Source organism: Phyllopteryx taeniolatus, chromosome 7 (assembly GCF_024500385.1).
Source record: "Phyllopteryx taeniolatus isolate TA_2022b chromosome 7, UOR_Ptae_1.2, whole genome shotgun sequence".
Taxonomy (NCBI): domain Eukaryota; kingdom Metazoa; phylum Chordata; class Actinopteri; order Syngnathiformes; family Syngnathidae; genus Phyllopteryx; species Phyllopteryx taeniolatus.
Genome location: NC_084508.1, coordinates 27,658,277 through 27,686,148, shown reverse-complemented (window position 1 = coordinate 27,686,148; position 27,872 = coordinate 27,658,277). Strand labels below are relative to the sequence as shown.

General features: G+C 39.3%; 2 protein-coding genes across 11 annotated transcripts in view; one reads left to right on the top strand and one right to left on the bottom strand.

Moving 5' to 3' along the window:
- Positions 1 to 267: 267 nt before the first annotated feature.
- Positions 268 to 9,034, top strand: kng1 (kininogen 1). Its single transcript, XM_061778416.1, has 9 exons — positions 268 to 424; positions 954 to 1,031; positions 3,724 to 3,861; positions 4,266 to 4,382; positions 4,553 to 4,628; positions 6,874 to 7,043; positions 7,150 to 7,260; positions 7,351 to 7,449; positions 8,436 to 9,034. The coding sequence occupies exons 2-9, from the start codon at positions 975 to 977 to the stop codon at positions 8,703 to 8,705; spliced, it is 1,038 nt and encodes a 345-aa protein (XP_061634400.1). The 5' UTR covers positions 268 to 424; positions 954 to 974; the 3' UTR covers positions 8,706 to 9,034.
- The window catches only part of pik3ca (phosphatidylinositol-4,5-bisphosphate 3-kinase, catalytic subunit alpha), a 52,986-nt gene continuing 29,384 nt past the window's right edge, over positions 4,271 to 27,872 (bottom strand). For 8 of the 10 annotated variants that reach the window (XM_061778408.1, XM_061778406.1, XM_061778405.1 and 5 more), the window contains 3 exons: positions 16,815 to 16,966; positions 16,375 to 16,537; positions 8,771 to 13,113 (listed from right to left, as the gene is read on the bottom strand). In XM_061778408.1, coding sequence (XP_061634392.1) covers positions 13,006 to 13,113; positions 16,375 to 16,537; positions 16,815 to 16,966 — 423 coding nt within the window. In that variant the 3' untranslated portion in view covers positions 8,771 to 13,005. Of the gene's footprint in view, positions 4,670 to 8,770; positions 13,114 to 16,374; positions 16,538 to 16,814; positions 16,967 to 27,872 lie in introns of those variants that run through there. The other 2 variants (XM_061778409.1, XM_061778415.1) reach the window with 2 other exon arrangements.

The window sequence follows — 27,872 nt, the reverse complement described above, 5'->3', positions numbered from 1 at the left end:
ACATACAGAAAGAGAACTCTTAAGCATAAACGGAAAAAAAACTAACAAAAGGATTTTTCTGTCTCTCTACAGTCCTTACTTACAGCAACTATAAATTAATGAGCAAGAGGGTGTGTGCTGGTGATACAAAAACAGAGACACGCTTTTCTCTGATGATGGCATGTCTCATGTGCTGCCTCTGACTTTTACTGAACAGGTCAAACAAACAAGCAAACATTTACTCTCCTTGCAGTCACTTGTATATGTGTGTGCGTGTGTGCATGTGTATTCTGTCTGACCTCCTGTCCTGTGTGTTGATCAGTGAGTCATCATCCTTCTCAGCACCTACATTTTCAGGAAAACTTCATTCAGTCATTCATTCCAGGGTGAAGAGGAGTCGAGTCCAATCGGATCAAGACCAGGCTTCTGTGAACCTCTGTGAAACGTAAGCGTGGCACATTTTTTTATTTCAAGATTTTTGTAAATTGTAGCATATCGGCTCATTATGTATGATAGTTTTGCCTTTACATCAGCGGTGTCAAACTCTGTCGTGGGCCACCTTGTAGTTACGGTTTCCCTCAGAGGGACGTTATGACTGTGAAACCATATAAATCTTGAATTGCCTCATCATATTATTACAGATACACAACAAATTCATGGAAAACTAGTTTTGAAATCAGAAGTCAATGATAATAGTTAATTCAACTATTGTTGAAGTTACTGTAAAAAGGGATTTGGTAACATGAAAATGCTTGCAATATCAACGTTATTTAGGAAATATGACAATGTAAAATCTTGATCCAGATTTATGGAAGTTGATGCGCATGATTTGCTTTTGCGGGCAACGTAAAATTATATGGGGGGCCGGATTTGGCCCCTGGGCCTTGAGTTTGAAGGCTGTTCTTTACATGGATCCGTTTTTGTATTTAAAGCTCATGCTCAAATTGTTTCCCTTTGTCTCCTCTTTGCTTCAGAGTGAAGAAGAACGAAGCACCATGAGCACTGGAGTGGGTCTGTGTATGCTGGTTCTGTTGGGCCTTGTTTTAGCCCAGGTAAGAGAATTTCAGTAATTTGTTGTTGTTAAGTACCGTCATTTCTCGTGTATAATGCGCATCCATGTATAATACGCACCCCCAAAGTTGACCTCAAAATTCTGGAAAACCGTTCTACCTATGTATAATGCATTTTTTCATTGTATGATTTTGCTTCTACCAATATGATCAAAACATGAAGTATTATCTGTATTTTGTTAGTTTTTTTTCAAAGAATTATTCTGAAGTTAAGGACTTTATTTGAACACGTAATCCTTGTTTTTTTTATTTACTTGCTCTTATTTTGAAATTCACAGCCCTACTTTTATTTAGTAAATTAGAAAACAAACAGTTGTGCTCATATGTTTGATTACCCAGGCAGAATTTGTAAGATGGGTTCAATTCTTTGAAGAAAACATGAAGGACCAGGCGAAATTTTTATTTAAATGGGATTAAAATTAAACGGTCAAGCATTTCAGAATAGCATTATCATTAAACAAAACATAACCATAAAGAAATTAATAATGGTTGTTGTTCAGTCATCAGTCATATTTAAAAAAAAAAATAATTAAAAAAATTCCACAAATTCTGCCAGGTTATGTAAACTTATGAGCACAACTGTACATATATGCAGTCATACGTACGTGCCTTTGTCATATTGGAATGCAAGTGTAGGCTACACTTTTTTCTATAACCACTAGATGGTGGTGGCATTTTGGAATGAAAGTGTACAGCTTTTTCATAACCACTTGATGGCAGCATACATTTATAAAACGTGAGTTTTTTTCCCTCCATTTTCCCCTATACCCATGTATAATGCGTACTATTGACTTTTGACAATTTTTTGGGGGAAATTACAGTAATTGTTGTTTTGTGTCTTTAAGCCGAACGTCGCACCCACAAAGTGAAGAAGTACTTGTGCTCGAGTAAAAATAATTTACAAATTCCAAATTAGTTCTACAGATTACAAAGTCTGCACTCAACGGTGAATAAATAAAGTTGATTATGTAAATAATTGGCGGCACGGTGCCTGACTGGTTAAAATGAATGAATGTAAATAATTAAACTATGTTAATAAATTATCATAGTAAGGTGCCCCAATAGTGTACAAATGATACAAAAATACTGTTAAAAAAAAACAAAATTTTGGCAGTGAAGTTTGAATTGCAAATTGAATTACTTCTTAGTTCCTACACAGATTCATGTCCGAGCTGAACCTCTTGACTGTTAGGAAGACTCGCTAACCACATGCATCACCGTACCGCCCTATCCATTCATTTTCAATATCACTCATCCTCAGTAGGGCCACAGGTGAGCTACAGCCTATCCCAGCTTACTTTGGCCAGGAGGCAGGGTACATCCTGGACTGGTCGTCAGTCAGTCACAGGACATACATATAGACAAACAAACACTAACACTCATATTCACACCTATGGACAATTTAGTCTTTAATTGACATAACATGCAGGTTTTTGGGATGTCGGAGGCAGTGGTAGGAAGTAACAAAAAATAAATACATAATCACTGTACTCAAGTAGATTTTTCTGATGTCATTTATTTGAGCATTTACTTCACTGATGGCGTTTTACTTTTACTCCCTACATAGGCTGTTTGTTACTTTTTTCCAAACTGCAGACAATGAAACGTCGTAAAAAAAGACAATAAATAGAGAGAGGTAAAATTAGCTGTGGTTAAGATCTTGATTGATTTCGATCTTGGGGGCTTGTAGCAGAAAAAAACAGGGACAGCAGCGACATGGAGGAACGTGCACCAGGAAGCATTAACGATGATGGAGCAATATATTATGTGCGCAAGATATTCCCCATTCTTGATCTTATTTGAGAGGATTGTTTGTGGTTGATGGCTCCAAGAATTAGGTGTATTTTTTGTTGTTGTTAACGTATCGTTAGCTAATTTAGCGTTTTTTTGTTAGTCAGTTCACAATGTTTTCAAAGCTATGGGAACACAATGTTTTGATAGCACAAAGGCCTGAGCCAATGCGAGCTAACTCTTTTTTTCCTCGTTTCTCGTCCAAGTATAAAATTGATAGTAAAAAAAAAAAAGTCAACATTTTTTTTGTACTAAAGTAGATTTCAGAGTTTTTACTTTTTTACTTGTACTTAAACAAAGGAATTGAATCTGTACCTGCAGAAACCCCACCGAAGCACAAAAAGAACACCCAGAAATGAAGGCAGGAGGCAAGATTCAAATCCCAAATATCAAAACTGTAAACCAGACATGCTGACCACAAGGCAACCATGCTGCCACCACCCTGTTAGCATCAAAATATACAGTACCTTAAAAAAAAAAAAAAATACAAAACTCAGTTCATATCTAGCAGTTAGTGTTTGATTGAGTTAATAATTATCATGCTGAAATATTCTGTCCACTCATGACCCATTAAAATACAAGTGTCAACTTGTATTTAATGTAATATATTTATAATATAGTAATGTATTTATTATATTGTATGCTGGTGATTCTAAGGGCTCATGACTCAAAGGGGCCCGAGAAACATAATATTTTGGAATCATGGCAACGAAGTAATGGGGCCCAAAGTGATACTTTGTCACAAGGGGCAAAATCCATGGCGGTGCCCCTGGTTCCAGCACTGCTCATCTGTTTGCTTTTACATGCAGGATGTTATCATTGTCCTTCCAAGGGACCTTTTCATGAAAGTTGTTTTGACTCAATCAACGTTCTCCTCTTTAAGGACATCCAACCAGGTGTTCACATCTTCTGCGATGACCCGTCTGTTGAGAAGGCCGTTACCAGTGCTTTAAACACTTTCAATGAAAGGTTGCACACCAGCTACAAGTTGGCCCTCTTTCAGATATTAACAGCCACCAAGGTAAAGAAGCTTTAAAACCTACATGTATTAGTGTGTCATGCACTTGTTTGTCTGATTACAAATTATATGTAATGATAATATTGGGTACAAAAAGTTTTTATTACGACAAGTTGCTGATTTGGTAATGCAGTGCTGGTGCATTACCACAACAGTTGTTTCTCTCGTAGAGGGAAGCTTAGAGGAGTTCCTCTTTTATTTTAAAGCGCCTCAAAGTGTGCTCAGGGTTGGCAAAACAGCACTTTGAGAGAACAACAACAAACACCATTACCCCCCTCATGCCATACAAAACATATTGAAACTTGTTCAACAACTACAAATTGTGGTGTGTGTGTGTGGTTTGTTCAACAACTAAAAATTGTGGTGTTTGTGTGCGTGTACACGCATGTGTGTGTTTGTATCCTCAGTCAGAGATCGGCTCTGAATCGTTCTACTGGCTGCAGTTTTCCAGCAGGAGAAGTGACTGTCTGGCAGGAAGTCCCAAACCTTGGACAGAGTGCAACTATCACCCTTATGGACACAAAGTAATGATATTTCATAGGGTTTCGGCAGCTGTCTATGAAATGGTTTTTATACTTTGTTGACTTGGAACAGCACATGTTGAAGTGTGTATTGTGTGTATTTGGCATCATCTATCGTTTTTGACTACTGTATGATTGATAGTCCTCTAAAAAAATCCTGGTGTTTCCTGTAGGTGCCGCTCTCATGCAATGCTACAGTCCTCATGACAGAGACTGAAACAGACACGAAACAGGTCCACTGTGTCCTTGGTGAGTCACTTAATTCATGTCATGGATGTGTTTGTTAAATCCTGAAAGATAGGAAGTGGAAGTGGAATTATTCACATGTATAATTAGTCATTTGGGAGTGAAGGTGCTTTTAAAAATAATAACTCACATCAAAACTAAGCAGCACTAGTTGCATGAAAGGCACCTACATGTACCACTATAAATTTTTAACAATGCCAAATAATACTAATTAATAATACACAAATTTGCCTCACACTTGGCCCATTTTCCCCCACACTGCTGTAGCATTGTTGGACTTGACTGAATTGCTTTAATTGCGTTCAAGTACCGAAGAACCAGATACGCAATTATAGTACTGTATGTTCTGTTTGTACAAAAGCTGACTAAATTTCGGAAACGAGACATGCTTTTTCCACAGATATGTCGTGTTTGTGACCTAAAAAAACTGAAATAAAAATGCATGATCTTACTCTTACTTTTGATACAATCTCAATTAATTTGAATTGAAAAAAGGCAGAGAGCAAGGCAACTTGCATTTGTTGATTATCATGCAACAAGAAGACCTCCATCGCTGGTTAGTTTCCACTTTTAATTAACCACTTGGAAAAACATACATATGCCCCTATAACACTCAGTCACGTTCTACCGACCAATAACAATCTAACCATAGCTCCTCCCCCAACTACAGAACTCTTCAAACAACAAAGATGTCATACTTCCTTGACATCAATAACCTCTCTCCTTTTGAGAGAACAATAATATGGATTTACATCAAATAGGTCGAATCACAATGGTAGTGGTTGATTTGACAGAATAAATTTCAAAAGCCATAGATAACTGAATATATAGTTGGGGTCCGCATAGACCTTAAAAAGGCCTTTGACAGAATTGATCATACTATGCTGATAAGAAAATTGGAAAGATATGGAATCAGAGGAAAAGCACAATCATGGCTTACTGACTATCTTGTAAAAAAATTAAATAAATAAATAAATATGTTCAGGAAAATGAAGTCAAATCAGATCCAATGCAAGTTACGTGGAGTTCCGCTGGGATCAATCATCGGTCCAATAAGATTCATTTTGTATATAAATGATATATGTAGGCGGCGACTGGTTAGCACATCTGCCTCACAGTTCTGAGGACCCGTGTTCAAACTCGGCCTCCCCTGTGTGGAGTTTGCATGTTCTCCACGTACTTGCGTGTTTTATTCCCCAGGTACTCCGGTTTCCTCTCACATCCCAAAAACATGCATGCTAGGTTAATTGAAGACTCTAAATTGCCTGTGGGTGTGAATGGAAATGGTTATTTATATGTGCCCTGGGATTGGCCGGCGACCAGTTCAGGGTGTAGCCCGCCTCTCACTCAAAGACAGCTGGAATAGGCTCCAGCACACCCAGGACCCTAGTGAGGGTAAGTGACACGGAAGATGATATATGTACTTCCTCAACATCAATAACCTCTGACTTCAACAGTTTTTAGCAAAATTCTTGGAGACCCCTTATAATGTCTCCTCACTGGGCCTCAAATTCCCCATACAAATGGCAATGATTTACATGTCATGATACCTATAGAAAACCATTTCACTATCAATGAGCACGTTGCTACGTTGCCCTCAAACCACCCCCTGAACCCCAGAAATGCTGCCGCACATCTTGCACATACCAGAAATCACCACTGACTGAAGGTGTAGGTTGTTTGTCATTTTGAGAAGCGGTTGCATGAGCAAATCTTGTGATCACAAGTGTACCTGTGGGATCTCTAAATGTTTGAATGATTAACTACAAATGTTAAAGAGTGTTTGCCATAGTAATCAATATAGTCCACTACAGCAAAGAACACAAACATTTACATTGTCGAAATAATTTGTCATTGAGAAAACTAGTTGCCTTAAGCTTCTATGGCAATAAAAGGGTAGGGTGTAGTAATTCGTGAATAGTCAAACTTAAACAACTGTGTGCTCATGATCAACTCCAATGGTAACAGATTCGGTTGTAAAACCAAACATGCAGGAGGATTACTGGTGGTGCCAGGAAGATGAGTCTCTTCAGATTTAAACAAACTGGTTTTGCTTTGTAAATTCCAGTCTTCTTTTATTATTAATGTTGAATGATATCATATTGAGCAGGCAGGCCATATGCTACATCATCAAAGTGAGTTATTTGCTGTCACTTGTGGTGGTATTTAAAACAAGCAAAAAACAATTGTGAAGTTACTCCTTTAAGCCTCTAACACAGCATTCTCTTTTTTTGGACTCTTTGTCCAGATGACCAAATCATGCCAGAAAGAGCTTCCTGTCTGGGCTGCCCAATTGCGATTGACGAGAACTCAGAGGAAATTAAGGTTCCTCTATCAGTCTCCATCACAAAGTACAACTCCAACTCTAACTGTACACACCTGTTTAATCTTAACAACATCGGACATGCAACAAGACAGGTAAGGATTATTGAGTTGATTTGGTGGGAGATAGCAAAGTATCAAGTGTTTAAAGCTGTATGTCAAGAAGTGCTCTTTTTCTCCTAACATTTTTGTGGCCTTTCAGGTGGTGGCAGGTTTCAGATTTAAACTGAGATTTGACATGAGGAAGACCATCTGTGCCAAGGCTGAACACAATGAACTCAGTGACTTGTGTATGCATGATGAGGAGGAGATGGTAAACATGGGCACAAAACATGTTTGTCCTTGCTTTGTGTGATGTTCTCAAGGTGGATTTGTCACAAGCTATCTCTGGTTCTGTGTGCAGGAAATCATTAACTGTAATTCCACAGTGGATGTAGCACCATGGAGACATGTGTCCCCTCAGGTCAACATAGAGTGTGAAGAAGGTCCTCTCCCTCCTGAGGTAGGTCCCTATCTATATAGAGATACAGTAAATACAATAAAGAACTTTAAAATACATATGACAGATCCCATACAAGCTTTATGCACTTACTCACAGCAACCATAAAGTAACTAATTTAAGTAATTTAACTAAACAAAATTGCAGAAACATGAGCTGCTTGTATACTCTTGTTTTTAAATGTGATAATATTAAAGCCAAGGTGCCACTGAAGAGCTTACTGACTCGATGCCCATTAACACTATTACCCCTAGGAATTCACATATTAGTATTTATACAAAACTCAGTTTCTATTAATGTTTTACATTTTGTGTGTTGCATTCCAAAGTAAAAAAAAATAAAAAGTCCAAGGTCCATTTTTGGTACTCACTTTAGGGTTACAATACATTTATTTTATGATGCCAATCCATTCTGCTTTTGCTGTGGCTCAACATATAAATAAACTTTATCTGATTTGACAGTTTAGTCACAGACTTTCCCAAAAAGTGTTCTGCTTTTCTTTCATAAATTTGGGAATGAAACTGCATTAAAATGTATAAAACTGTGAAATTTATTTTTGCTCAGCACCCCAAAACATCTGGTCCTAGAATCGGCCCAAAAGCAATACTTTTATAGCTTTGGCCAGAGCACAAAAACAGCAAATGGGTGAGTTTGTCAGCAAATAATGAAGGTCCCAAAAATATCCACAAATGTGAATTTGCAAATGCTGAACCTCTTTATTAATACAATATACACTCAATCTGTGGTCGCAAACAAGTGATAGTTGAAAATTCTTTTTAGACAAAGTAAACAATGCTTAGTTTTGATTGACAGTCATGTTTATGATAGAGATGGAAAAAAAATGGAAAAAAAGATTTTTCCAAATAACCTATATTCATGCCATTATCTCGCTGAGCCAAACATAAGCCCGTTTACCATATTATGCGATAGTTACCTTACCAGAGTTAGGATTTAGCCACAATCCGCTTATGCATTTTTTGCATCTTCAGCGATTCAGCAGGCGCCTGCCCGTGGGCTGGACTCCCTTTAGGGATGGTATGAAAGAAGGTCGCGTCATCACGTCGGTAACACAAGGCAAAGAGGAATCATCCGAGGAGGACACAACAACCGCATCTCCCACTGCAGAAGCTGCTCATAACAACCCCTTTCACTGCCCATCCAAGACATGGAAGGTATTCCATCCCATCCATCCTGTGGCTCCCACCCTGGATGTCTCACCTCCCACAAACAGCCCTCTCCGTGATGAAGACCTGGCGTGAATCCATCATCAAGGGATCATGCATAATTCATAGTAATCTCTTTCATCACGTTCTTCTGATAATGGATTGTTTTGAAGAAATATCCTAATGCCACAAAGAGCACTGGAAACACAAGACAAGTGAGGTTTGATTCCAATTAGACATGAAATGTAAATTGATTTCAGTCCACTGAATACATTTAAAAGACAAATATTTGTACATAATACAACTGAATACATGTTAAAATCATGACTGTGTGCCAAAAGGTTTTCCTAGTAGGTCTATATATACAAAATTTAAGAAGTTTGATTTTTCTGGGCTTTGTGGAATAAAATTTAATTTGACCCCTACTGGAAGTGAATTATTATATGAATAATTTGTCCGCCTCAAACATTGATTTAGGAAAACGTACAGTATATTTTCCCCCCAAAATGATAAGATTTATCAAATGAATTTATCTCAAAAGTGGTGACACAGTAGAATGAATACATAAAGGCTTCTTGTCGATTACATCTTTCCTTTGTAGGTTGAAATGTTTTATTAAGAGGCCTGTTGCGCTGATACTGATGGGTCCGGACTTCGTACAAAAACACACAGAGTCTTGTGAATGTTTAACAAATGTATTTGTACATCTTCACAGAACACTTAGATGGTCAGTCAGTCAGTTCAGGTACAAACTTTTACCCTGTGACCAAGCAGCCAGACAGAAACTTAAAATACAATTAAAAAACAAAAACACAGTAATGAGACAATAAATCTGTCGAGTGTTCCGTATGGAAGCAAACTTAAGGCATTCATTTATTAATATACTGTACTTGTGACTGATTTGACGGCGGACACTATATACAGGTATCTTCAGCCAATCTCATGCAGATAGACTGTGAAAAATAATACATTGGCCCAATGTACATTCATAGTATAGGCTAAGGTTTTGTCACCATGTTATGCAATAGAAATGTAGAACATGTATAATAAACAACACGGTGTGTGTGTGTGTGTGTGTGTGTGTGTGTGTATGTATGTATATATATATATATATATATATATATATATATATATATATATATATATATATATATATATATATATATATATATATATAGTGATGACCATATAATCACTGCATCAGTGTTTTCCTTTCGGTCATTTCAGAAGATTAGTCACAAGTGGTAACCAACAATGATTTGATCCAAACTGGAGTACTGTATTTATACACGAGCAGGGGTTTTAAACCCTCAGAATCTGTTCTGTTTCAGGCTCCACAACATAAACAGTTACATTCATAACTATAGCAGGTTCAAGAGGGAACAAATCTTTAGAAAAATTAACACAAAATTGGGACCCAAAGAGTTACACAATCAAAAACATTAACAATTTCTTCATTTCACATTAATATGTTGTGCATTTGTATTGCACTGGATTGCAGTTTGTGTCCTGTTTAGGTATTTGTTGACACGACCCAACAGTTCAGCCAATTTGAGTTCGCAATCATACAACTTTGACAGTAAATCATCAGAAATTATCTGTGCATTATAAGGTTAAATCAGAAAACATTTTTTGCAACAAAGCTAGAGTTAAAAAAAACAAAAACAACTCCTTTTAGAAGTTTAAAAGTCCTAAACCGTAATAATTTTCAACAAGCGTACTCTGCTGGAAATCATACTTTTGAGGCTTGTTGTTGTTTTTAAAGTGATTTAAAAGTATCATCTACTTGACGACTAATGGAAAAGTGAACTTAATGCTAAATCACATTCATAAAAATGGCACGAAAAACATGTATACAATGCTGCACATAGCTCAACACACACATTATTAGTAAAGAGTACTCTTTATCTACACTATGTAAAAAATCCACCAACACTGTGGTTCAGATTTATGATACTTCAAGTTTAATATCCAATGAATATTTTCATTTTATTTTTCCCCTTGTTTTTCCCTCTCTGCATCTCCTTACAAGCAATGTTTAAAAAATAAATAAATAAAATAATGTGCAGTTGGTTGGTGTGCCACACGTGCACACAAAATGCATGCGCTGGGACCTGCCAATTAAGTTCTGCAACCTGCACAGGCACAGGAACAAATGTACAGTACGTTGACAGACAGGCAAGGACATTCAAAACACACTCATTTAGCTTGCCATAAAAAAGTTGGACTGGAACTTTGCATGTATACTGCATCACGGTTTTCATAGAGAGCACCGAAACATGCAAAAAAACAAAAACAAAAAAAAGTCTGTAACTGATTTGCCCGACTGCATGATGAACTTTGACCAGCCTCAATAAAAAGACAAACAAATTAAAAAACTGCATCTGATCACATGACACATGATAAATAGTGAGTGCACATATGGCCTGTGGTAGCAATTAAATACATTCAAGCCATGCTGCAATGGAACATTGCATTTGTGCTTCACCTCGCAACAGACTTCCTAATACAATCAAACGTTATGATGGCAGGTCGGGCTAATACAGTGAGCATGCACACATTTAAGTAAGACAGGGTTCTGATATGGGTTGTGTCCACGAAAGGTGCTGTGTTTTGTGTTGAAGAAAATGCATTGATCAAAAAAAAAAAGCCAGTCAGTTAGAGATTGCAGTTAAAATAAACAACAACAAAAAAAAACACTTTTTGTATTATATGTTAAAACTGTTTATATGACCTGACAGTAGAATAAAATGATCTTTTGAAAAATAATGCTTCTCTGGCCCCATTTTATGGCTCTAATTTCATTTTAATGATCATTTTACAAAAGGTGGCAGCAAGACTAGAATAGCCAATCAAAAACTGTAGAGACAGGAGACGTGACCAAATAGTGTCTCAATCGTTTCTCATGTACACATGCGAACACACACAGCTTCTCCAAAGAAGACTATTATAGCTCCTTGGCTGGATTATTTAACTCCAGTTAGCAACAAAAGTTAAAAACAAGGAGTTGGACAGCTCTCGAGACAAATCAAGGGCAAAAATATATAACAGTGTTGTCCCACATGCAGACGGCTGCGTGGTTCCATCATGAATAAACCATGCTAGCAATGTAGCTGTCTTGGCATGCCGCCATGCATGCGTGTTAGTGACCTGGGGGATTTCTTTTGAAAGGGGCAGAGACACAAGGGGGGCTGGCAGGGAGTGAAGTGAGGTTACATTCAAATCTTGCTAGCAGTTGGAAAATAGCATACTCGAACTTTAAGTGTGAGTAAATGTGTGGTAGTAATAAAAGTCACATGGTGTGATATTGTTATGTTAAATTCCACACTCAAGATGATCATGATAATCCATCTCGCAATAGTGGTAGCAATGGTGTATGGGCTTCAGCATTGTGGAGTGTAATGCTGCAACGCAAAAGGCATTTTTATGAACAGGAAGACTTGACTTTCCCCTGGATGTCTGCGAAAGTAAAAGCTAAATTCTCGTAAACTGTCCGTACTGTCCGTTTTTCATAACAAAAATACAGTAAATCATGTAAATCAAAATTGCAGTTAGTGCAATAATAGTAGCCACTTTGCTCAAGTGAAAGGTGTCTAAAAACTTTTTTTTAAATAAATAAATAAAACTAATCATAATAATCTGTAACCTGCCCCATGACACAAATACGACCTAGTCGCTTATACCACAGGTGTCAAACTCAAGGCCCGGGGGCCAAATCTCGCCCGCCAAGTCATTTCATGTGGCCAGCGAAAGCAAATCATTAACTTCCATGATTATTGCTCAAATTCTTATAAAACAACAATAAATAGTAGCGGATGGAGAGGCAACATCACCCTGAAGTTGGTTGAAAAGTCTCAAAGTGCACCACCAACAAATGCTCCCGAGGGTGGAGTTCTGTTTCTTTGAGGTTGGGGGAGACTAACAATATGCCTTGCAGGCTTGGGTTTAGTTGGGTTTGGTTTTTGGCAAAGATGGCGCTCACAGGGGCAGTTTCAGTTTCAGTTTTTTGCGTGTGTGTCTGCGTCCTTCTCTTATTGGTGCTGACAAGGAAACGTTTTCCAGGAAAAAAATGTTTTAGGGTGGGGCCACAGTGCAGATCTAATAAAGGAGCAAGACATGCAGCTGGATGAATGCAATATTATTTATGATTTTTGACCAATTGGTATTTCTCCTCTGCAAGCAGTGTTTAAGTAGTTGAAGTGCAATGGTCATTGGTTTTTCAGAACCAAAAACAGAGATGGCATGCTGTATGACAACAATCCTCTAAGAAGGAACTTCCAAGAGGGGTGACTCCAAACAAAGGCATCATTGAGACCGCAATGAAGAAGAGGAGGTGGTAATGCTGTTGGCAAAACGTAAGTGCAACTAAAAAAGTTTGAATGAGTTTGTGCGCGGCTTAGTTTAGTGCATGCTGTCGAATTGTGTGGAAAATCCAGTCCATTTTGGTGGTCCACCCACCGTGGTGAGCATCATTCATCTGTTTCATAAAATAGTCCAACGCCTCCTGCATAAAGGAAGAACGAAAGCAAGACACAGAAGAAAAGATTGGATAATGTGAACATTGATCTAACAATTGTATCACCATTGTCGGTGTCAGGCCATTACTGGGAGGAGGGTAGGCATGGGGGTAATCATTCTGCTGCTCATAAACATTTGATATTAGTTTTTTCAACAACTAACACACTAACCCATCTCTTGTACCAATCATACACTCGCATTACAGTGAAATGCGAGCACGCTCATATACGCACATTATAAACATTTATACCATGGGCGGCATTAAACACATGGCTTAGTTGTAGAAAGGTTGTAGGTGGCAATTGTGGCCACTTTTTCTATGTGGTGCATTTTTGCGCTAATAATTTCTTAAATGTCAGCTAAACTGAGGATGTTTTGCAGAAGTTTCATTTTTACCGCACTGCAAGAATCGTTGGGATATAAATCCATCCATCCATTTTAGAATATGCTCCTTATCCTCAGGGTCGCAGGTGACCTGGAGCCTATCCCAACTGACTTTGGGCAAGAGTCGGCGTACACCCTTGAACTGGTCGCCAACCAATCGCAGGGCATATACACGAGAGTGAACCCCCACTATTCGCAAGGAATAGGAACTGAGCCCTGCTGCGAACAGCGAAAAATCAGTATTTGTATTTGACGCCCACCCAAAAAGCTTTGCCATTTTCTATTGATGCCACAAGATGGTGGCGAAATACTGTTTTTTTCCAGGCTATGGGCTGCCCAAATGAAGCTCCTCCCCTCATTTTAACACAATTTCTTGGCCTCAATATGGCACAAAAGCCATATTTTTATATTAGAAATGGCTTTGGCCTAGGGAAAATAATCAAATTGAGATTTCTTTTCTCAATTTAATTTAAAAAATAAAGGTCTTTATGTATTTTTCTTTAAACACAAGCAATACATTAATTTGTATTACAATAAACAATATCAGATTTATTATACATAAATTATTCTTATAGGTTGGGATTATGATAAAATAAAGGAATTAATATGAAAGTCAGTTTCTCTACTTCAATAACACTTGTAAATTTACCAAATACTTTGACAAAATTATGCCAAAGTGTGTCGTAAACATACATTTATAAGTCTATAATAAATCCCACAAACTAAAGTGACGATTACAACAATAATGCAAACAAATCTGTGGCTTTACGAACTTCAACACAGAGCTGCCAACCTATAAAAATTCACTTCCAGAACAATTTGTCCAAATTTGTCTGGATTTCCATATTTTCAAAATGTTGTCAAGAACATTACTGTGCGACAGTCATAATCATAATTGTTAATAAAATATGGCTTCAATATTTGTAATTTTAATGTTTTATTACATCAACCTTGTAATGGCAGACGGAGTTACAGTCTGAATCAAAGAGATTCATATGAGATATATGAGATTATGATGTGGCATCATAAAAAATATGTCTATGGATTAATTAAATTTTGCCAATTCTGTTTTGAACCCTGGTAACAAAAAAAAAGCAAGTCCATTAAATCAGATTAATCAGATCTCAAACGTCAAAATTAAAACAACACTCTATTTTGCAAACAAACAACATTGATTATATATTGAATTGGATAGTTTATGTATGGACAATCATTTTGGTTTCTATTTGGTGCAATGTACTTCTTATATATGCTATATAAAATATGCTTTTAACCTACCCAACGCTCTGATATCACGTGTGCAGTGGCGTAACAATTCATTTCTGGTTCAGATGTGGCGTCCTGTGTGGATGTGTATTATTTTATATCTCTAAACATATTAATTGGCTGGTTATTTTGTTGTGCAAAGTTGGCTATTCTCTGCAAAAACGCAGTTCCAGCCATATCTATAAGTACTGTATCACCAAATCACTTATTTTGATGTCTTGCGACTGCTTGTAACGGTAGCTTAGCAATTAGCATGGCTTTGACATCGTCTTCGCCTATCCACTCCTCGTCCTCCCTTCATGACACTTGTAAGAAGCATGGTAAGAAGAGTATCTTATTCGCTTCCATTGTGGCGATGAGCAGTGACTTACAATGCGTTTACACCGGTGGCAAAGACCACTATCGCCTCCGCGGCTTGGCAGCCGGGAGGCGTAATAAAATAGCGTGCACCAAGCAGCTGTTTAATGTGGAAGCGCCGGTAATTTCAGACACTGGATTTTCACCCCCACCCCAATATCAGTGTTATAGCCGTAAAGAGTCAACGTTCAATGATTTCCCTAAGAAAATACAGAGGTTCTGTAACGTTTGACAGGTCCGTCAACATGTCCAACTCTTCATGTCTCATGAAACATGGTTCCAAGCAGCAACAGCGACGCCTCATAAATAAAATGAGGAGCAACAGCAATCAGTTGTTTTGTCTGCGTTTTTAGTTTCATTCACAAAATCGGACGAGGCAACGTCTGGCCACATACAGACCAATTTATCCTCTACTATGTAGCTATGTAGCTGCTGACAACTTCGCCTGGGGCCAAGTAGCGTGTAAACGGTGATTTTTTTTTTTTTTTTTACCGCATGAAGCCAAAAATATCAAACATGATATTAGCCTAAGGGCCTCGTGAGACAGAAAACACACTGACAAAATTACACAGACCCAGCACGGCAGTGTTGCAGCAGGCTTTAAGCGCAGCGTTGACGTCTCTCCCTGCCTGCTCTACATTGCATAGCTGCCTATGACCAGTCAAACTGATGCATTTGCGATTAATAACGCGTTTTAACATATCGTGATATTATTGCGAATGCAATTAATCGTTCAGCCCTACTTTGGCCCTGGCCTAAAACAGCGACTAGGCCGAGGTTCCTGGAAATAACGGAGGATAGGCTTCTCCCCCAAAATCTGCAAATAGGCAGAACCACAGAGATGTGGTGATTCCTTGAATAGACAAACAACCATTCAGACTTATAATCACACCTCAACAGCGCATGTTTTTGGAATGTGGGAGGAAGCCGGAGTACCCTCAGAAAACCCAAGTAAGCACGGCAAGAACATGCGAATTTCACACAGGAAGGCCGCAGCCTGGATTTGAAGCCCCAATCTCAGAACTGTTAGACGTATGAGCTAACTATTCGTTCCCGGTGCTGCCATATTAATCTATTCTTAAGAAAATGTTGGTGTGAAAAAGATCTTACACAATTTATTTTCTGAAAATAATATTTCACCCATCATCAATCAAGAACTTTTCTTCAAATGCCCAACCCTTGTTGTAAGCATTTAAAAAACAAATCAAAAAATAACAAGAGCATTTTATCTGAAATGTACCTGTTCTGTTTTTTCCAGGGCCAAGGTCTTCCTAATGTAGGCGATGTCATCAAATGACTGCAACTCAGGCATGCCGGAGCCCAGCATCATGGAGAACAGGTTGATGAACAGGTTGGCATGCTGCCGGATGGCCAGGTAGGCTTTATAACACATTTCCTGGAACCTACAGTGCATAAAAGAAACATGAATGTGCTTGTACCACCTGAAAAGGCTAATCACACATCAAAGGCAATATGATTATATACAGTATTACACTTCCAAAAGTAGAACATGTCGTTTATTACAACATTTACAACATTTTTTGCCATTTAAGGTTGAAGGAACAGTTACAATAATTATTCAGGTAAGGTTGCAATATTGAAAACAATGCCACTGTTTTAAAATCAGCAATAACAGTCATTATTGACAAAGTAACAGATTAACTGATCAGTAGGGAGTACCTCTCAAACTCTTTGGTCTTAGCACACTCCTGGGACCCCTTACTGATGACAATGAGGAAGTCTTGTGTCAATACAAAGGGCACTCTCTCTCTCTTGTAGCCAAATTTCTTCTTCTTATGATCCAGGAAATGTCCAAAATCTATATGAAATAACTGAGGCACAGCACAAAGAGTAAAGAAAGGAAGAAGTTGTTGCTCAATTTCTTTCTCTTACTGTAGTTGAATCCTCTGATGTCAAATCTCTTTCAGTATAGTACTGTGTTCTCTCAGCCGATTTGCAGTTCCCTACTCCCAAATTCATCTTCTCTCAGATTTTTGGTGGAAACCTAACCCCGTTATTTGCTGAAAAAACTCAACTGTTTGTTGTTTTCGTGCTTAGAAAAGTAGTCCTACTTTCCTATTAAACAGGGCTTTGGTGCCAAAGTAGTTCTATTTCATCCCTGCTGACCGCCGGAAGGCGGTGCTGAAAGCACTGAATGTTCCCTTCGCACATGCGCAGTTCGAGTATGCATACCAAAAAAGTCATGTGCACTAATTTATTTAATTTTTTCCCCTTCATTTTTCTATTTGGTTGGCGGCCTTTACTTCTGATGGCAGCATTTGCGCCCGCAAATAGCCTACAGCGTTACAGCTTCTCCAACTATGCCCTCTTTGAGGCCACTGGTGACCGTGATCGCTGCCCTAGGTGCTTCGGTCCTGCCCGCCCTGGTGAGGGTCTGCCTGATGATCTGAGCTTGGGTGGCAGTTGCATGCCTCTGGGGCTGAGGGATGCTGGCCTAATGCAGGTGTCTGTTGGTGAACAGCTGCAGTTGTGTCAGCTGAAACATTCGAAGCGCTGTGGTGGGGCTGCCACTGCGTCCTGCCCCTCCAAAAAGAAGACCAGATCTGAGCGGCAGCTCGCCTCTGAAGTGGAGTGGTTAACCGCCGAGTTGGCCGGGATGAGGTCTTTCCTGCTGGAGTGTCACCCTGCTACTTCGGCACCCCACCCCGCCCATGCTAGTGCTTGTTCTGGAGGACGACGCCACCTCCTTGGCAGCTTCGGCGTCTCTGTCCCGGGATGATGAGAATGGTCGGGACTCCGTGTCTTTGGATCCGATATCCCTGACCTCGACTCGGGGCTCATCGAGTGAGGTGGATGGCTCGATGAAGGCTGTTTTGCGCAGTGCCTTGAAGCGTCTGCTTCTGGATCTCCCACAGCAGTTTCAGTTGGCTCCGGAGAGCGCCATCTTCTGACACAGACACCTCTCTTCTGCCTTTTCTGTCATCGGGACTATTTGAAGGAGCTGCATTCTTGCTGGAGAGATGCTGGTTCTTTTTAGCGCCTTTCAGCGGACGGCCGTGTACTAGCGGTGATGCATGTTGCCGCTGGGGCCGGCCTACAAGCTAAAGTTCCAATGTCTCCGGTCAGGGCAAGGTGACGGTCATCACCGACCTGACAAAGGCTTTGGTACTGGGCCAAGAGCTGTCCGCCCTCCTGGCCAAGAAGGCGATCGAGGCTGTAAATGTCTGTGCAGGACCGCACGGATCACATCAATGTGCTGAAACTGCAATGAGTGCACCTGGCCCTCGAGTATTTTATGTTGTACCTATTTTATGCCCTTAGGGGAAGCCACTTTCTTGTGCGGTTGGACAAGACCGCAATGGATTTTCACATAAACCACCAGGGTGGCACCAGGTCGGCCCAGTTGTTGCAGGCCACCCAGCGCCTTCTCAGGTGGGCCGCCCCCCCGTCTAGGCAGTCTGCGGGCTGTGTATCTGCCGGTGGGTCTGAACCAGCTTGCGAACTCCCTGTTCGGTCAGAGTCCTCTGGCTGGGGAGTGGCGCCTCCACCAGAAGGTGGTGCTCATGATTTGGGGCCTTTTTGGCAAGGCAGGGTTCGACCTCTTTACCTCAGAGGCGACGACCCACTGCCCCCTATGGTTTTCCCTGAGGGAAGCCACCAGGCCTCTAGGCCAGGATGTGCTGGCGCACCCTTAGTCGAGGTGCCTTATTTACACGTTTCCACCACTGCGTCTGGTTTGGCTGACACTTCAAAGGGTTCTTCAGGAGGGTCACACGCTGTTGCTGGTGGCACCATTCTGGGCGGCCCAGACATGGTTCCCCCTGTTAAGCAGACTCTGCTTCGGCAAGCCTCGGTGTCTCCCCATCAGGAGCAATCTGCTGTTTCAACAAGGGGGTCGGCTTTGGCATCCCGATCCTCGCCGCCTCCGCTTATGGGTTGGCCTCATACAGGTGTCTGTTGGTGGCGTAGGACTACTTTTTACTTTTACTTGAGTCACATTATTGTCAAGTAACAGTACTCTTACTTCGAGTACAATGTTTGGCTACTCTACCCACCTCTGGAGCGGACACCCTCGAGAGATACTCTTACGTTTCTGCAACATTTTTGCTCATCAGATCAGCCAGTGTCGTATTTGTTGCACTGGTCTTCTGTATTTTCGCATTGAGGTGGTGCGGGTCGTGGCTCTGGTTGTGGTCCTAGCGGAACCGCGAAGCACATGTACATCGGCGACAAGAGTTGTTCCACTAGTACATTTTGTTTTAATTATGAAACACGCCTACAATTATCTAATTAGTTTACGGATGTTAATGTTAAATCTATTAAGCAACGGAGCGATGTTAGAGATTATGTCACAACACAGAATGAACTAACTTCAAATTCAGACATGGCCAATAAAAACAGAAAAATATTGAACCGTATTTTCACGAGCATAAGGCGCACTTAAAAGTCTTAAATTTTCTCCAAAAATGGACGGGTCATCTTATAATGCGGCACGTCTTATGTGTGCACCGAGTTCCAAAATCTGTAAATGTTGTGTGACTTTGATGAGCGCTCCGCTTGACTGACTGAGAGCATTTTCTGCCGACACGCTGCTTATATAGAGGAAAGGCGGACGTGACTGAAGACAGCATGCGGACGTTAAAGGGGCAAGGGTGCGCATGAAGGAGGACGCTAAAGGCACGCTGCAAGGAGGTATATAGTGCCAGTATGTGCATTGTGCAAAACAACAATGGTTTGGCTAAGGACCCCCGAAAATGGCACCTATGAAGAGACACGCTTACAAAGCACCGTTTAAACTCCAAGCTATCAGTTATGCGGAGGAACATGGGAATCGAGCAGCCGCGAGAGAATTCAAGGTCAACGAATCCATGGTTTGCAAGTGGAGGAAACAGGAAAACGAAGCTGAGTTTCCGCGGAAAAAATGCGAGGTGGCCCAAGTTTGAAGACCAACTCGAGCAATGGATTAATGATCAAAGAACACCCGGGAGAAGCGTCTCTACAGTCACCATTCGACTGAGGGCAATAACGCTTGCAGAAGAAATGAAAATCGAACATTTTCAAGGAGGTCCATCTTGGTGCTTTCGTTTTATGAAACGCCGCCATCTATCCATCCGGGCAAGGACTACCGTGGCGCAGCAACTTCCGGCGGATTGCAAGGAAAAGCTGGCCATCTTCCGCTCCTACTGCAGTAAAAATATTGCCGACAAATACATCCAGCCCAACCACATCACCAACGTGGACAAGGTGCCGCTCACTTTCACTCACTTTTGACATCCCGGTGAACCACACTGTAGAGAAAAAGGGGACCAGCACGGTAGCAATACGCACAACGGGGCACGAGAAGTCGGCTTTTACTGTTGTGCTTGGTTGCCATGGTAATGGACAGAAACTGCCACCTATGGTGATTTTTAAGAAGAAGACGCTGCCTAAAGAAAAGTTTCCAGCCGAAGTCATCTTAAGGCCAATCAAAAGGGCTGGATGGACGAGGAGAAAATGAGAGAGTGGCTGAGTGAGGTGTACGTAAAGAGAACGGATGTTTTTTTCCACGCGTCACCGTCCCTGTTGATCTGTGACTCTATGCGCGCCTATCTCACAGCCGCTGTGAAAAACCAAGTGCAACAAATGAACTCGGAGCTTGCCATCATTCCGGGAGGCTTGACGAAGGAACTCCAACCGCTGGACATGGGTGTAAACAGGGGTTTCAAAGTAAAGTTGCGAACGGCGTGGGAGCGACGGATGACAGTCTTAGTAAAGCGAACACAGCTTTACTAAGACTAGGAGGCAACGCCGGGCAAGTTACGCCACCATATGTGAATGGATTGTGGATGCCTGGGCTAAGGTATCTGCTTTGACTGTTGTTCGAGCTTTCGCGAAAGCCGGCATCATTGCTGAACAGCCCCCCGGCAACGAGACTGACTCCGACAATGACGAGAGGGAACCCGGCATGTTTGATGGAGAACTTGCCCAGCTGTTCATTTCGGATACAGAAGATGAGGACTTTGATGGATTTGTGGATGAGAATTGATCAAAAAACGTTAGTGCATTGTTAAATACTTCAAAAAAATACAACCGAACTCAGTTTTGCTCCCGCTGCCTTTTTAAAAACATTGTTTTAGCTTGCATGCATGCTACCATATGTTTTAAGCTAGCGTATGTTTTACCATGCCTGCACCCAATAATAAAGTGCGCCTCATGTATGTGTTAGTTACAGAAATAGACCCCGTAACTGAGACTGCGCCTTTTAATATGGTGCGCCTTATGGTCGTGAAAATATGGTACTTAATATTTTCCTGGAGGATGAATTTAGGATTAAATGTTGCAGATGGTAATAGTGAAAAATGAAGTGAAACAGACAATGATTTTAGTCAATTCTTTTCCAGAATGAGAGTGCTTAAAGAGAAGGATGCTATTCATGTGGCACAGCTTAAAGCAGGCATCAGGTGCAGGTGGAGATGGGCTGGATCAAGTTGGAGCCCAAAACAAAAAAAAGCAAATAAATGAGGCAAATTTAATTTTTCTTTGTACATCAACATGGACTTGAGCAGTGTAAATAAATGTTTTTCTGCGTGAAGAAAATTTGCTGATTTTGCCTTATTGTACTCTTCAGTCTTCCAGATTGCTTAATTTATGTTAAAATAACAAATAAAAATTTGTGCGGGAACGGAACAGTCCCCCCCTACGATGTTATTTCGTTTTGTTTTTTTGGTCACCTTTTTCATTCCTTTGCTGTTTGCATGTCTGTATTCGACAGGGGTTTGGCACCATCTTTTGACATCTTGGTGTCAAGGAACTACATTGAAGCGACACATCTTCACTATAAGAGACAAGCAACTCAGTAGTGTAAGTGTCGCCTAGGTGGTGAAAGAATTTACACGAGTCGTCACACATGCACTTTGGGTGCATTTACTTTTAAGGGTAATGTGAGATGAGTTTGAAATGACAAACTGTTTGGGAATCATAGTTTGTGGTATATTCACAGTTTAAACTGGCAATTCTAAACCTTTTCGGTGGATGGTCAAGTAAGGTTTTTCGCTATTCGTGGCAGGGCTCGGTCCCTATCTCCCACAAGTAGTGGAAAATTACTGCATAAAAAAGGCACCATAGAACAGACCCTAAACAAGGGAAAGGCCATGAAACGAAGATTACTCAAAATCAGCTAATGCTGGATGCTAACTTAGCGCAGACTGACACCGGGAGTGAAATGCTAATGCTAACGGAGCTTCATAAGTTCCAAGAAGAATCTGGATTCTCAAACGCTCATGGAGGAGTCTACTGGAGAAATTTATTTTGACCACGATTATTCCCCTGAAGTGCAAAGAAAAAGGAAGCAAGTACAGGGCGTTATTAAAAAACTCAAGGAGCGCAACATCAAGGCTCAATCACCATACCCAGCTCAACTTAAAGTGTTCCTGGATACAGGAATCAAGGCCTTCACATCTGTTTTGGAGGACCAATCTAGCAGCAGAGATGTGAGCAGCAATGTGGATAGCTGCATTGCTTTGTCCATTTTGCCCAGGAAGCCAAGTCTCCCTGCCCATTTTATATCAGGAGTGTGTTGCCTATTGTAAGCATAACAGTTATCTGTAGCAGAGGGGCAACACACTGTGCTGTTGGAAGTTTGACTATGTTCCAAGTTTGTTTTGATGTTCTTTTTGTTCTTTGTTTCTCGGGAAATTGATCCAAGTGTTATTTTAGTTTGCAAAGGATATATGAACACATTTAAGAAGAGATGTAATTGTAAATCCTATCTTTCTTCAGCCATGACTTATTTGAAAATTGTTAGTTACAATATAAATGGTTTAAACCACATTATAAAGAGGACAAAAATTCTAACCCAAATGAAACAATTGAACTGTTCCATTGGGCTTCTACAAGAAACATTTAAATGAGGGCGAACATAGCAAATTGAAAAGAGAGTGGGTGGGACAAGTATTTAGCGCATCCTATAAGAATTACAAAAAAAGTGGAGTAGCTATACTCTGTCACAAATCGTTGTGCTTGATATCGGGAAAAGTACCGGTACTTAAGGATAAAAATGGACTTTTGATCATTGTTACAGGCTCGAATGGAAGAGTTATGTTACCAATTATGAATCAAAAATCCAAGGCTTAAAGATTATACACATTTTTCAAAAGCTCATAAAAGTCACTTTAGAATTGACCTCTTCTGTATCTCCACACAAGAAGCCCTTAGGGTTGAAGATTGCCATACTAAACCTCAAACTCTCTCAGATCATGGGCCAGCTCTAATGTCTATAAATTTGGACCAAGAAAAACCCTTAAAATTGTGGATATTAAATGTGTCATTGTTAAATAACTCTGAAGCTATTCAATATATAAAAGATGAATTAAAACTTTTTCTAGAGACAAATGACAATGATGTCATTTCCCCTTCTATTTTATGGGACAAGGCAAACGCGCTTTTGAGGGGCAAAATTTGTTCACTTTGTTCCAAGATTAAAAAAAGAATGCGAGAAAAATCTAAATGAAAGGAACAGATAAAAAACCTAGAAAGTGATTATAAAAAACAAATAATTAAACTACAGAAACTGAAAAAATGTAGACAAGATCTTGATGACTTGCGTATAAGACAGAGGGTGCTTTACGCTTCTCTAACCAAAAGTATTATGAACAAGGAAATTAAGCAAGTATTTCTTGAATTTGAATTGAATTGAATTTCAACTAAGAAAATCACAAGTAAATAGAAAAAGAATTAGCTATTGCTCTAGGATGCGACACAAGGTTCCTTGGTGTTGGACATGCTGCTTTTTGGACTGGTCTATGTATTATAAGCAATTAAATGATTCCGAACACATGCCCAACAAATCAGAGAAAATCAAATGACAAATTATTTGATGAAAATGAAGCTAAAGCTTTAGTGGAGACTATTCCAAAAGAAGAGATTAAATTTATCATTGGTAAACTAAAAATAACACATCACCTGGTGCAGACGGCGTCCCCGGGGAATTTTTAAAAATATTTTCAGATAGAACTCATCCCTCTTTTACACAGTGTTTAATCACGTGCTAAACTCTAAAGAGCCTCCAAAAACAATATGTGATATACAAGGATGGAAAAGACCCCATACAATGTGCCTCTTATAGGCCAATAAGTTTTTTTAATTATGTTAAAATATTAAGTGCAATTTTGGCTAGAAGACTTCAAAAGATTATAAATAAACTTATTAACCCAGATCAGAAAGGATTCATACCTGGAAGGTTGAGTATAAATAATATCCGACGTACCGTAAATCAACAGCCGAGAATGTCCCAAGCCTTCAATGTTTCTCAGCCTTGATGCTGAGAAGGCATTTGACCGGGTGGATTTGATGTTTCTGAAACTTGTATTATTTGACATGGGGTTTGACGAACGTCTTATTGAATGGTTTAAAGTATTGTACACAAGTCCCACCTCTAGAGTACGTGTTAATGGTTATATGTCAGAAGGTTTTCCCTTAAGAAGTGGTACACGCCAGGGGTGCTGCTTATCGCCAATTTTATTTTTATTTTTGCTATATGTATAGAACCTTTAGCAGAATTCATTAGAAATTATCTGTTAATTCTAGGTATATTAGATAAAATCAGGAACTACAAGCTATCATTGTATGCTGATGATGTGATGTTGTATATTAGGGACCCAATGACTTCCATACCAGAACTTTTAAAAATGTTTAGGGGATTACAGTATGGTCTCAGGCTATAAAGTTAATTAATCAAAATCTGAAGCCATGATGATAAAGGGGAATTGGCCTTCAGAATTGTCCAAAAAAAGTCAAATTTAAATGGTCACTTAACAGGTTCCGATACTTAGGAATTATTATTACTTCGGATACGTCTTAGCTGTCCAAAGCAAATTATGGGAAACTAACTGACCAAATTTAGAAAGATTTTGAAAGATCCGAAGTATTGCCACTTTCCTTTTTTGGGAGAATTGAAACAGTGAAAATGAATATTCTGCCCAGATTACTGTTTTTGTCCCTGCCTATATGGATCCCAGCAATTCAGTTCATAAATATGCAAAAAAAAAATAATTTTTATTTTATTTGGCAAAAAAAGAAGCCCAGAATTAAATGTACACAGCTAACCGACAGGAAAGTTTGTGGGAGGTCTTAACTTACCCAATTTGAATTTACATTAAAATTAACTAATAGTCTAATGCAAAATTAACTAATACTCCAACATGGAAAGATTTTTGGGAGAAATTGAATATTTGGTTTTTCAAAATGCCATCCATTGTAATATTAATAAAAATATTTGTTAAAAAAAATTAATAAGGCACCATAAAGAGTGCTAACCCTCTAACTTTGCCTCCATCAAACTTCCTAATTTTAATTTGCGCCACACAACATGATAGTGTTTGATGAGCATGAGCAGTGGCTTAGGTCTGCCAACAGAGGTTCAAAACAAATTTCCGCAATCTAATTAATTTTTTTTTTAATATGATAACTGTAATTCCCTGGACATTCAATCACGCACAGTGTTGTAATGGCTGAGCTAAGGTTTGGAGGTTTGGTGCCTCGTTCGAAAGAATCTCAACAGTAGTCAGGATGCAGACTACCATCTCTCCAATGACAAGCAGCACTTTATTTTTGTTGGTAGCAGGACTCAAGTTGTGAACCTTCAAAGCCCTAGGGCCTCACTTATCAAAGTTGCATATGCACAAAACAGGGCCTGAAAGATGCGTACACAACTTCCTGCAGAAAGTATCTGAAAAATGATTTATCAAAAAAATAAAAAATAAAAATAAAAAAAATTAACAATGGGGAAAAGTGCACACGTACGGAAATGCTAATCCAGTTGTTCTCAATGTATGGTACGAGTCCCACAAGTGGTACGTGGGCTGCCTCTAGTGCGTAGGCAAAAGAATCACTGAATTAAATGTTGAAACTGTGCATAATATTACACTTGTTAAAACCTTTTTTTTAAATTATTATTTATTTATTTATTTATTTATTTATTTTATTTAAATCCAGCACAGCACATTTGCTAGCAACAGTACAGTTAAATCACATTAAATTTTTAAGTACAATACATTTGCATTTAATCTTTTAGAACTGTGTTCCAAAATTTATTTAGGTACAGTTTTTAACTTTTATGTATAATAAAGTACATTTTAATTGAATCCTTGTTTAAGTACAGTTTTCATTTCCCATATTTACTATAAGCACAGTATTAATGTCCAAACTGAACTGTGCATAATGGTTAAGGCTTACAGTATTATTAAATATACCTTTTAGGAATACAACCTCTGCATAATTTTTAATAAACAACCAATGTACACGAATTAAGTAAATTCAAGTGACTTTTTTTTTTTTTTTAGTGCAGCAACATTTGTATTTCCGATGATGGACAACATGTGTGTGCTGCTCTGTGTGAGCCGGTTGTGCGCCTATCCCCACTATTAGGGTTTGAATTTAAGCTATTGCAGTCCTTATACCGGTTTCTCATTTTGATTCCAGTTCCAAACTATTCTCAATTCCGATTCTTTTAGGGGGCTGGGTCAAAAAAGTTATAAATTAAGGGTGTCCAAATTATGAACATCCATTTTCTTAGCAGCCCGCAGCATAGACTAAAATGAACATTTGACTCTGCGTTCTTTATAACCAGTATCAGTAGCAAACCTATGAACTAAAAGGCAATGTGTGTGGAATTAACCCAATTGACTTACTGTTCATTAATTAATGTTTTGGCTAAAAGTTAAATATAGTATTGTTAAAATAGTTATTTTTGACTGTTTTATCACATCAAATGGTTAAGATGTGCAAGTTTTAACTTGACTTCCTGTTTTATGCTTGTAGCCTTTTATTTTGAAGGGTATGCACCAAACTCAGCATTTTGGCACAAAAGGTATCTTACCACGACACCAGTGAATTTTGAAAACGAAAGTAAAAATAGACGACAAGAAAAAGAGGAATCAATGGAACGAAATGCAATAACACAATTCCTTCACCTACCTACTGATGAGGCACAAGGTTAGTGTTTGTAATACATTTATGTGAATTTTGTCCTAAATTATTGTGATGTTAAGTTGGTAGTTTGACCTTTGGTGAAGTTTTAGCTCAATGTTAAGCTTGTAATGTGACTGTTTCTACTTTCTGTCCAGTTTTGTAAAATAATTTATATTTTTATTTTTTGTCTGTCATCAGCTCTTACATTGGTTTGAAGACTAAAATAAACGCTAAAAACCATCAATGCAAGAGTGCAACCCACCGTTTAACTTGTTAGCTGCCTCAATGTTAGCATACATGTATTTTATTGTTTCACAATCACCAATTGACTGAGAGCTGACTTAAACATGCTCCGAGCCTCAGCCGCGCGGAGCATGTCAGAGTTGTACACCATGAAAGCCTCCTTTGCACAATATAATCTAATTCCAAGTGTTGCAGTGAGGCGAGTGGCATTTATTTTAACAAAGTTAGGACACACTCTTGTTTGCTGCCGCCGTTGGGCACAAGCACGTCTTTGTGTATGTTCTTCATTAGTTTTCGTTGCTTCTTCGGTGGTTTTCGGCACTTTTTTCTTCGGGGTCGGCAGACTGAAGGCATCGCAACTGGGAACCGTAATTTTTAAATTTGAACGATTCCGGCAGAAACGGAATGTTAGTCCCGGTTCCAATCAGGTCTCGATTCTCAATGCCAGACCCTACCAACTATAGTAATAGCAAAACTGTTGATGGGCCGCGTTTCTTTTTTGCTTTTCTTTTGGGCTGGACTTTCATGTCTGACCACTTTATTTTTATTTTTTATTCCTACTTCTGTCCTCCCTGTCGTGTTTGTTTT

What these genes read in the sequence shown, in the direction of transcription:
- kng1 (XM_061778416.1), top strand. Translation starts at nt 975, where the DNA reads ATGAGCACTGGAGTGGGTCTGTGTATGCTGGTTCTGTTGGGCCTTGTT. An exon ending in AGATATTAACAGCCACCAAG is followed by an intron (nt 3,862 to 4,265) that starts GTAAAGAAGCTT and finishes TTGTATCCTCAG; the next exon opens with TCAGAGATCGGCTCTGAATC. An exon ending in ACAGGTCCACTGTGTCCTTG is followed by an intron (nt 4,629 to 6,873) that starts GTGAGTCACTTA and finishes CTCTTTGTCCAG; the next exon opens with ATGACCAAATCATGCCAGAA.